Here is a 12131-nt window from a genome sequence, read left to right as displayed (position 1 = left end):
ATAATCTGTCTTAACAAAAGGATGTAGATGGAGAACCTAGTTAGATTCTAAACTATTGGAATTCAATAGTGGTGGACTTTTCATTCTTAACACTGACATTAGATTTCAAACATTAATTTGGTTCATTTCTGTTGTTGAAGTATCAGTCCAGACACTTGGGGTATGGAGTGGGGGTGGTAGTTCCAGGAAGAATTACAGTGCTTGAATTAAATCCCCCTCACAGTTTCTGCCATTAAAAGTTCTTACACAAGGAATAATAGCCAAATATGCATTAAAGAAAAATAGCTAAATGAGAACACATTATTGGATTTATTGCTATCTAGGCAAACAAGCAGAGAAGCCGATGGCACCCCACTCCAGTACTCTTGCCTGGAAAAACCCATGGATGGAGGAGCCTGGTGGGCTGCAGTCCACGGGATCACGAAGAGTCAGACACGACTGAGCAACTTCACTTTCACTTTTCACTTTCATGCATTGGAGAAGGAAATGGCAACCCACTCAGTGTTCTTGCCTGGAGAATTCCAGGGATGGGGGAGCCATTTCAGGGGTCACATAGAGTTGGACACAACTGAAGCAACTTAGCAGCAGCAGCAGCAGGCAAACAAGATGCCCTCTATTGTTGTGAGGCTTCTCTATAAATGAGATACATGATATCTGGGTGTAAATTTTCACCTTTCCTATGGATCTAGAATTTCTAGGTCCATACAGTAGTCTGTATCCATTGCTCAACTGGCCACAATGACAAGGATGACCAAATTCTCCCCAGAGTCTAGATCCTTACACTGAGTACCACAGGAAAATGGCAAGTAAGACAGCAAGAACACATACACATGAAGACTAATCATTTACCCAAAGTGACCTCAGCCACTAGCAAAATTGGACCCAATTAACATAAAATACAAAATTCTCCAAGTCAGACTTCAACAGTATGTGAACTGTGAACTTCCAGATGTTCAAGCTGGATTTAGAAAAGACAGAGGAACCAGAGATCAAACTGCCAACATCCGTTGGATCATCAAAAAAGTAAGAGTCTCACAAAAACATCTACTTCTGCTTTGACTATGCCAAAGTCTTCGACTGTGTGGATCACCACAAACTCTGGAAAATCCTTAAAGAGATGGGAATACCAGACCATCTGACCTTCTTCTTGAGAAATCTGTATGCAGGTCAGGAAGCAACAGTTAGAACTGGACATGGAACAACAGACAGGTTCCAAATAGGGAAAGGAGTATGTCAAGGCTGTATATTGTCACCCTGCTTATTTAACTTATATGCAGATGAAGCACAAACTGGAATCAAGATTGCTGGGAGAAATATCAATAACCTCAGATATGCAGATGACATTACCCTTATGGCAGAAAGCAAAGAAAAACTAAAGAGCCTCTTGATGAAAGTGAAAGAGAAGAGTGAAAAAGTTGGCTTAAAACTCACATTCAGAAAACTAAGATCATGGAATCTGGTCCCATCACTTCATGGCAAATAGATGGGGAAACAGTGGCAGGCTTTATTTGTGGAAGCCTCAAAATTACTGCAGATGGTGACCACAACCATGAAATTAAAAGATGCTTACTACTTGGAAGAAAAGAAATGACCAACATAGACAGCATATTAAAAAGCAGAGACATTACTTTGCCAACAAAGGTCCATCTAGTCAAGTTTTTCCAGTAGTCATGTATGGATGTGAGAGTTGGACTATAAGGAAGGCTGAGCACCAAAGAATTGATGCTTTTGAACTGTGGTGTTGGAGAAGACTCTTGAGAGTCCCTTGGACTGCAAGGAGATCCAACCAGTCCATCCTAAAGGAAATCAGTCCTGAATATTCATTGGAAGGACTGATGTTGAAGCTGAAACTCCAATACTTTGGCCACCTGAAGCGAAGAGCTGACTCATTTGAAGAGATCGTGATGTTGGCAAAGTTTGAGGGCAGGAGGAGAAGGGGATGACAGAGGATGAGATGGTTGGATGGCATCACCCACTCAAAGAACGTGAGTTTGAGAAAACTCCGAGAGTTGGTGATGGACAGAGGCCTGTCATGCTGCAGTCTATGGCGTCACAAAGAGTCGGACATGACTGACTGAACTGAACATACCAGAAAGTAACCCATTTATTGGGCAAAAGCAAGTGAGTAGCTTGAGAGAGATGGATTTGAGAACGGATATATCATCATCCCTATGGATCAATATGGTAGTGAAAAGACAGAGGCTTGGAGACTGAAGTACATGTTTTCTTCTCTCTTCATTGTCTTCATAATTGTTCCAGTGAAAATCGATTTGCTTTCTTATTTTTCTAGCATACTGATAATCTAGACATAGTAACGTGTATCTCTCTATTCCCCAGTGCCTAGAACAATGCCTAAGCTTTCCTTTTATATGGATGATTTCGTTTATTTTGCTTTGCAATATTGTCTCTGTGGACCACTGGTCACTCAACTTAGTAGCTAAAACCCTTCTGAGATTACACAGCACTATATTATATTAATAGATGGAGATAGAAGGATTTCTGCTTTTCTATATATGCAGCCCCAGGGATATTCACATTTTACCAATGGCTCCACAATTAAATTCCACTTTACTATAAAATCAATGGCTCCAGAGCTGTAACTTGTTCACTCTCTGCTGATAAAGACAGAGAAGGCTTGTTTTTCCCCATAAAGCTGGTAAGAAGCTAGAGAAAGGTGTTTGTTGTATTGATTTTATGCTTTGTCACTCTGTGTTCTATTTACAATTGTTCAAATGAGCCTACAAAAAAGTCAGATAACATTAGGTTTTACCCTGTCCTCAGAAATCCATATAACACAGACAATTGAGATTTTTCTACTTTATAGTCAAATATTATGATGATGATTTTCTCAGATTGAATGCTATCTTGAGAACTGGCAATTCAAAGGAAACTATAGAAAACTAGCGTAAAGGGAATAGCAACACATATACTTGTTGCAGGGAATTCACTTTTAGGAAGTAAGTTTTATCTAATAATTTTTAATGCTTGATTGAGAAATATTAATGTTATAATAACTAATATTGTTATTCTTTGATTTTAAGTTTTCCTAGAATTTATTTTGACAGTGGAAATTTATTACTTTAAACTTATTTTTTAAATTACAATTGAACAAAAATTCATAACATTTTTAAGTTGCCCTTTCTATTTCTTGAGTGTCTATTGAAAAAGTCTATTGGTGGCTCAGACGGTAAAAGCATCTGTCTACAATGCTGGAGACCTGGGTCAGGAAAATCCACTGGAGAAGAAAATGGCAATCCACTCCAGTTCTATTGCTTGGAAAATCCCATGGACAGAGGAGCCTGGTAGGCTACAGTCCATGGGGTCACAAAGACTTGGACACGACTGAGTGGACACGACACGATTGTATACTCAAACCAATATTCATTACCTAATACTCCCTGAAGAGTAGTAATTTCCTCCTGATAAGTCAGGTAAGAAAAAAAAAAAATAAGCACTGGTTAATAAGAAACAAAATTCTAACATATGCTGAAACATGGATGACACTTGAGGACATTATTTCTAGTGAAGATAAGCCAGTCACAAAAGAAAAAATATTGTATGATTCCCTTATATGAGACACTTAAAGCAATCAAAATCACAGAGACAGAAAATAAAATGGTGGTTGCCAGGGACTGGGAAAAGGGGAGACTGAGGAGTTATTGTTTAATGCATATAGAGTTTCAGTTTTACAAGATGAAACAGTTATGGAGATGGATGATAGTGATGGTTGCACGGCATTATGAATGCATTTAAGTCCACTGAAATGCACATTTTAAAACCATTAGAATGGTACATTTTATGTTAGTTGTTCAGTTCAGTTCATCCCGTCAGTCATGACTGACTATCTGCAAACCCATGAACCGCAGCATGCCAAGTCTCCCTGTCCATCACCAACTCCAAGAGTTTACCCAAACTCATGTCCATTGAGTCGGTGATGCCATCCAACCATCTCATCCTCTGTCATCCCCTTCTCCTCCTGCCCTCAATCTTTCCCAACATCAGGGTCTTTTCAAATGAGTCATCTCTTCACATCAGGGGGCCAAAGTATTGGAGTTTCAGCTTCAACATCAGTCCTTCCAATGAACACCCAGGACTGATCTCCTTTAGGATGGACTAGTTGGATCTCCTTGCAGTCCAAGGGACTCTCAAGAGTCTTCTCCAACACCACAGTTCAAAAGCATCAATTCTTCAGCGCTCAGCTTTCTTTATAGTCCAACTCTCAGTCCATACATGACTACTGAAAAAACCATAGTCTTGACTAGACGGACCTTCATTGACAAAGTAATGTCTCTGCTTTTTAATATGCTGTCTAGGTTGGTCATAACTTTTCTCCCAAGGAGCAAGTGTTTTTTAATTTCATGGCTGCAATTACCATCTGCAGTGAAATGTTAGTTGTATTTGACCACAATTTTTAAAATTGTGGAACAAAACAAAAACTAGTGGCACTGGATGATAACTGTCCCACAGAGCCTTATACCAACTTATCCACTTGCACCTACCCTCTAGTGTCAGTGGATGTGCTGATCCTCATCTTTGTGAGGGCTAATTATTTGGTTGGCAAAAAAATTAATTCCGTGTTTTCCATAACAGCTTACAGAAGACCCAAAGGAACTTTTTGGCCAACCCAATACTGTCATGCTTTATATTCAATCTCCGCAGTTATAAAGAATCTACCTGCCGATTCAGGAGATGCAGGCATTGTGGGTTCAATCCCTGAGTCAGGAAGATCCCCTGGAGTAGGAACTAGCAACCCACTCCAGCATTCTTGCCTGGAAAATTATATGGACAGAGGAGTCTGGTGGGCTACAGTCCACAGAATCGCAAATAGACACACACTGTTTCCTTAGGGAATTTTCTATGCCAATTAACTCCTGTCATTCTATAGTTTTAATCTATCACTATGTAACATTTTTAACTTTAGTTTATAAATATGCTCAGTTCTTTTTCCTATATTACAAATATCCTCCATCCACCTTATGGTCACCTTTAGTCATGGCTTATTTTTCTCCTTGCTTTTACTGACAAGTTTCCAAAAGTAATGTATACCATGACTCCAGGACTTTTCCATTTATTCCCCAAGCCACTGTGGCAGATTCTCAGCTTTTATTGCTGGATTTCAGCTAGTTTTTTTTTGTTGTTGTGGTTGTTTTTTTCTTAGAGTCATTCATGTGTTCTCAGCAGCACTTGACATTTTTGATCCTCAGAAGCACACATTCAAGCAGTTCAGTACTATTGTTCATGTAACACCCAGACATGACACTAGACTCTCTTGGTTTTAGTGGTTCCAGGAAGGCTATCCAGTCTCATCTTGCTTTAGCCTATATAGTCCTTTCCAATAACTTCTATCAAATTCCATCTTTATTGGTTTTCTCTCATAGAAATCTCCTCCCTGAAGGTATCATCCACACTACTGGACTAACATGACACTGGATTAACAGGCATTCCTGTGCTTCCAAACATGTATTACTAGCAAAAATCTGGAAATGTTTGCCTGGAAAGTCATGCCTACCTGGGCACAGCAGACTCAACATCTTTAGCTGAATTTCTCTTTGTCATTTCTTACATAAGATATTCAAAATTGAATGTATTCAATGTATTGATTTTTCTTAACTCTCTATCCATTTAATCTTATAATATGATGGAGCTAAAAATTCTATCAATATAGAAAATAATTATTATCAAAATGTATGGAATTGTTTGGATGTATTTTCTTAAATTTAAGAATAAATATTATATATATATATATATATATATAGTGAAAGCTATAAATCAAACTCTGTTATATATATATATAAATAATCACTTACACATGACCTTAGATAACTCTCCTAACCAAGAGAACATTTATCTAGATATCTTCATGTAACAATATAATGTATTATTTCTATAGGATGTGTGCGTTGTGAAGATAAATGCTACCAGTCCAGGAAAACATGGAAATCTTAGGTAATTCAACATCTAAATTTCCAACTTTCTTGTTGACTGGAATTCCTGGCCTAGAGTTTGCCCATGCTTGGATCTCCATTCCCTTCTGCTGTCTTTATGCCACTGCCCTTTCTGGGAACAGCATGATCCTGCTTGTCATCATCGCCCAGCAGAGTCTCCACGAGCCCATGTACTATTTCCTGTCCATGCTGTCAGCTGCTGACTTGGGTTTGACTGTTTCTACAATGTCAACCACATTAGGTATCCTCTGGTTTGATGCAAACGAAATCAGTCTACATATGTGCATTATCCAGATGTTTTTTCTTCATGGGTTTACCTGCACAGAATCTGGGGTGCTGGTGGCTATGGCCTTTGACCGCTGTGTGGCCATCTGTGATCCTCTGAGGTACACTAGCATTCTCACTAATTATAGAATCATTCAGATGGGTCTCTTGATGGTTATACGCACTGTAGTATTAACTGTACCACTACTTTTGCTTCTTAAGCCCCTCAATTTTTGTGGCAGGAATGTGCTTTCCCACTCCTACTGCTATCATCCAGATGTGATTAAATTAGCATGTTCAGATACTCAGGCCAATAGCATCTGTGGATTAATTGATCTCATCCTGACCACAGGAGTAGATACGCCATGCATTGTCCTGTCTTATATCTTGATCATTCACTCTGTTCTTAGTATTTCCTCCCCTCGAGAACGACACAAAGTTTTTAGCACCTGTGTCTCCCACCTTGGAGCAGTGTCTATTTTCTACATCCCCATGATTAGCTTGTCATTGGTGCATCGCTATGGGCGATCAGCCCCCAAAGTGGTCCATTCAATGATGGCCAATATGTACCTGCTTTTTCCTCCTGTGCTCAACCCCATCATCTACAGTGTAAAAACAAAGCAGATTCGCAAGGCTATACTCAGTCTTCTTCTTATGAAATAGACAGAGATAATTAAGTTTGAGAAAATCATGATAGAAGTGGCTTTCACTGTAGAAAAGCAGTTCTGGTAGGTTACTGTCTTTTGGACATTTTTTTTTCTCATCTTTCCATTTGTTCCACAAATATTTGGTAAGAATTTTTGAGTTTTCAGTCATAAAATACATATATAATATACCTTAAGGGATTTACAGTCCAATAATAGAAGCAGAAAAATAATAATAATGACATAATTTAAGTAATGCCTATAGTAACTAACATTTATTGTCCATTTTATACTAGGCATTCTATTAACTACATTTAACATATACTACTTATTCTTCAAAACTGCTTATTGAAATGATTAATTAGATTTTAGAGGTGAAGAAACAGACAAAGACATTTAGGCCATCAAAGGCAAGACATCTAACAGAGCAGGACTGAGGCTTGAATTCACGCTTTTTGTATCTTAGATACTGTGTTCTTCACACACGTATTGTGTACTCTTCCCAAAGCAATGACAAAAATGTCACAAGATCAGAAGAAGGAACTGGGTCTTCACATCTGTGTGTCATGCATTTAAAATACTTTAATGAATTTCTAGCAGTATATTTTAGCTTTTAGTCTTTATTCATAATTAATAGTACAAAAAGTAGAAATAGATATGCCACAGCATGCAAGACACAGGTCATTATCTAGTACTGAACAACCAATAGAAAATCTGCAAGGATTAGGGACATTAGCTAATTCATTACAGCAATTTAGAGAACTGGAGACATCATGAAGTGGCATGTAAGGACCTTTGAGGTAGAATTTGTTAACTTTCTTGTGTTCAAAGGTCCTTTTGAAACCTAATGAAATCCATCAACCTTTTTGCAGAGAACAGTCACATATAAAAGAACTCATATTATTTTCCATAGAATGTCAGAGGATTCACAAAATGCCATGAAGGGCCTACATGACTCTCTTAGTCAAAGAACCAAAGTAAAGAATTCATAATTTTTTGGCTATAAATGGTGATACACAGCTGGACTTAAAAAGTTTGGTTCCTGAAAAGAGATGCATGATGACAATATCAATTTAAGAGATGGACAGAAACTTAAAACTCAGTTGCACAAAATGGTTGAAAAATACAGAGGAAAAGGGAGATGGAAACCTGATGGGAGACCCATCAATATTATTGCTGTTGGAAAAGTGGTCCAAGATAGGAGGGATGAGCCATGAATCCCAGAAACACTGGGGGCAGCTGTGAGCTGGAGCCAACTCACACTAGTTTGCCCGAAGCCATAGTGTGCATCTCTTCTCAACTCCGCATTAATGATGCCACATTGACAGCTAGAATCACCATTGATACTACGGCATTGGTAAGTACTGAAAATGAGTTTCATTTCTTTTTTCCTAGGATTTCAGTTTGCCAGCACACCAGAGACTGGGGTCTGTCTTACATTTGGCTTTGTGAAAAGCAATAGAAATTAAAAGACAATGCCCTTAAAATCTAATGTGTGAAGTAATTATAGAGACAAAAAAGTTATAAAATAATGTATGAAGTGTTGCAATAGTTGCTAATACAAAATTATACCCCTTATTTGTGCTGCCTTCTAAGCTGAAAATGTTTCCAAAGGTAAATGGAGAAGAGTATTCTGGAAGCAATTCTGTGGAACAATGTAAGAGGTATTGTGTCACCATTTCACTCTTCATGGAAGAATACTCTCCTGAATTTTAAATTCATAGGTTCTATCTAGGCACAGCATCAAAGAATATGAAAACACAAAATATTTCCTTCTCTTTCCTTCTGATTTTTTCCCTCAATCAGATTCTTCCAAGTGAATTTAGGTTACAAGATTTTCATTAGTTGCTTAAAGAACATCTTTTGCTTAAACAATATTATTTTAAGAAGAATTGATTTACAGATTTGGTTTAGAAATTCCATTGTTCTTCCTGAATTGTATACATAGGGGATTTTTGTTCTGAGAGTTCTACATGCCTGTTTCCTGCATAGAACTTCAAAAATATAGAACACACAAAAATGTTAAAGTTGAGGAACTTTCACTTTGAGATGCCCAAAGGACTACAGCATTATAAAGTGTAATCCTAGCTAAACCTGCTAAAGAAAAGATTTTATATCTCTTTGGATACTTCTGGCTGGACCTGAACGTTTGTGCACACACACACACACACACAAGATGATGGGAAGGGAGAAATATATTGGGAGATTTTATGAGGTGCAAGCAGAAACTTGGATAATTTTATTTAGCTTGAGTTGTATTGATCTACAAATTATCTAAGATACTACATATACATGCTGCTGCTGCTGCTGCTGCTGCTGCTGCTAAGTCACTTCAGTCGTGTCCAACTCTGTGCGACCCCATAGATGGCAGCCCACAAGTTTCCTCTGTCCCTGGGATTCTCCAAGCAAGAATACTGGAGTGAGTTGCCATTTCCTTCTCCAATGCATGCATGCATGCTAACTCACTTCAGTCGTGTCTGACTCTGTGCAACCCTATGGACAGCAGCCCACCAGGCTCCTCTGTCCATGGGATTCTCTAGGCAAGAATACTGGAGTGGGTTGCCATTTCCGTCTCACATATACATGCTATTTACTGTAAATCAGTAAAGGAGGTTGGCTTGTGCTTTGCTTAGATGCAGAGTGGACTTGAGGTAAATTTACTAAATTAGCATTCTAATAAAATTCAGTACTTCAAGGAGGCCGCTTTTAAAAGATACTGAGGAGAATCTTGTAGATCAGAGTAGCTCATTCCCTAGGTCACAGGTAGAAAGAAAATAAGCTGACAAGGGAAAAAAAAAGAGAGCTATGTGAATGTGAAGGCATAACATTGTTTCACTATGTTTTTCTGTACCTTACGTATGCCCTGATTCTTTCATTTATGTACATCTGTTGTGTTCTCTGTCTTTCCCTTTTTCCAATTCTGTCCAGTAATTCCAATTTGATCAATTTATGGAAAAAATTAAAATTTTTCCTGCAGAAGGATGGATCTAGTTGACATCCCTCAGCCTCGAAATAAGTTGCTTGCTTATCTACTTCATTGGACAGGACTCTAAATAGGCTTGAATTAGAATTCTCACCATTCTGCTGATGTAAGAGGTTAACTCCACATTGAATCTTACTACTTCCCACTCTAGAATATCACATTCATTCCTCTTTGGTTTTTATCTACATTGTATTCAAATTCTACCTCTTCTATGAAGCATTCTTTTTTTATTTTATTTATTTAACTTTACAATATTATATTGGTTTTGTCATGTATCAAAATGAATCTGCCACAGGTATACACATGTTCCCCATCCTGAACCCTCCTCCCTCCCCATATCATCCCTCTGGGTCGTCCCAGTGCACCAGCCCCAAGCATCCAGTATCGTGCATCGAACCTGGACTGACGACATGTTTAATATATGATATTATACATATTTCAATGCCATTCTCCCAAATCATCCCACCCTCTCCCTCTCCCACAGAGTCTAAATGACTGTTCTATACATCAGTGTCGCTTTTACTGTCTCGTATACAGGGTTACTGTTACCATCTTTTTAAATTCCATATATATGCTTTAGTATACTGTATTGGTGTTTTTCTTTCTGGCTTACTTCACTCTGTATAATAGGCTCCAGTTTCATCCACCTCATTAGAACTGCTGACAAAAGTGGGCAAACTGCTATGAGTAGATTACATAAAGCCATAAGACCCACCCTTGAGTGTGTCCTTGAAGAGGGCCTAGAGGACATGTCGTTCAAAGGCTATTAAGGAATGACATGTGAAAATGATAGCATCACTAAGAAGTTGAGAAGTGGCTGTCCTCTGCTGACCAGGAGTGACCACTGGAGATGCAGTCATAGAGCCAGGCTCATTAATATCCATGCACATGTTAAGGCCTTGACATAACAGAGGCCACATAGCAGTGATTAATCAGAAAAAAACAGGAGGCTGCAATTATAAGAACCCCCAACATCTGAAGGGTAGACAAGAGAGATTAATGTCCAAGCAGTAGTGGGACATTCCTGGGACAAAATAAACAAACAACCAACAAGGGGTTAGCTAGGTAACATCTATAACAAAAACAAGACAAGAATGGATGACAAAGGGGCTAGAATAACTGTCATACTTTGCAAGCTTGACCTTGAGTTTGGGAGAGAAGGATGGAAGAAGGTTTTGGTAGAAAGAAGCATCTTAGATGATTTGTTGCTATTTAGATGCTAAGTCGTGCCCAACTCTTTTGCAACCACATGGACCATAGCCTGCCAGACTCCTCTGTCCATGGGATTTCCCAGGCAAGAATACTGGAGTGGGTAGCCATTCCCTTCTCCAGGGGATCTTCCCGACCCAGGAATTGAACTCGTGTCTCCTGCATTACAGGCAAATTCTTTACCATCTGAGCCACCAGGGCACCAGGTTGCCAAATTTTTCTTCTTGTATGAAAAGGGCTACACTCATGGAGCCACTTGACTTTGTAATTCTGTTTTACTGCTTACTTCTGAATTATAGGAATGTATTTGCTCATTTTAACGTTTAATGCATATCCACTATGACCCTGCTACTACGTTATTACCTGGAGATACTTTCAAAGCAACTATTATTTCACTTAGTTGTGCACGAAAAGCTGCGTGATAGATTCTTTAAGAGAAACACAAAGAATGAAAATTAAGGGTTACTGGATCCTCATTAAATGACATACCCATGCTCAAATAATGATTCAATTTCATTTTTAATTAAAGCATGTAAACACAGATTTGCTGTGTCGATGTTCATTCTTCTGGGTTCTTTTGTGTCTGTCTTAGCATCACATTTCCTGGTGCCAGCAAGATAACCTGGGGGCAGGGAGGTAAAGCACAACAGAAGGGCACAGAAATTCCCCTGGGGTGTATTTATTCCCACTGAGTAAATTCCTGTATCAGCAAGTTTGCTTATAAAATTCTCCATTCTTAGAGGTAAATGGGTAGCCTTCATATACTTACCCCAAATAAGAGTAAGAGAAGTCTTTCCTCTTGTCTAAAGGCCAATTCAAGCAGCTGCTTTCAGATCAGAAACAGTACTTGGTTGTGTCTACAATAAAATACATCTGACGAAATAAGGCTGACTCATGAGTGATTTAGCTTAAATAAAAGGAAGACTTTTTTCAGAAGTGAAAACAACAATTTATCTAGTCTTCTGGCATTGCTACTTCAACATCTTTCTTTGTGTGCCTTCTAATTTTCCACATCTTGAAAGGTAAGGCATTCTTCCACTTACCATGGTACCTGATCTCTAGGCCCTCGGAGCTCCTGGTTATTCT

The 12131-nt window shown here is 38.6% G+C and overlaps 1 protein-coding gene across 1 annotated transcript; it reads left to right on the top strand.

Moving 5' to 3' along the window:
- Positions 1–5912: 5912 nt before the first annotated feature.
- Positions 5913–6872, top strand: LOC139187162 (olfactory receptor 51F1-like). Its single transcript, XM_070803169.1, has one exon. It carries the CDS (start codon positions 5913–5915, stop codon positions 6870–6872), a length of 960 nt encoding a protein of 319 aa, XP_070659270.1.
- The last annotated feature ends 5259 nt before the right edge of the window (positions 6873–12131 follow it).

The sequence above is a fragment of the Bos indicus genome, chromosome 15 (genome assembly GCF_029378745.1).
Source record: "Bos indicus isolate NIAB-ARS_2022 breed Sahiwal x Tharparkar chromosome 15, NIAB-ARS_B.indTharparkar_mat_pri_1.0, whole genome shotgun sequence".
Lineage (NCBI taxonomy): Eukaryota > Metazoa > Chordata > Mammalia > Artiodactyla > Bovidae > Bos > Bos indicus.
Note: the sequence above shows the minus strand (reverse complement) of the source record. Positions and strands in the feature narration are given on the sequence as shown.

What these genes read in the sequence shown, in the direction of transcription:
- LOC139187162 (XM_070803169.1), top strand. Translation starts at nt 5,913, where the DNA reads ATGCTACCAGTCCAGGAAAACATGGAAATCTTAGGTAATTCAACATCT.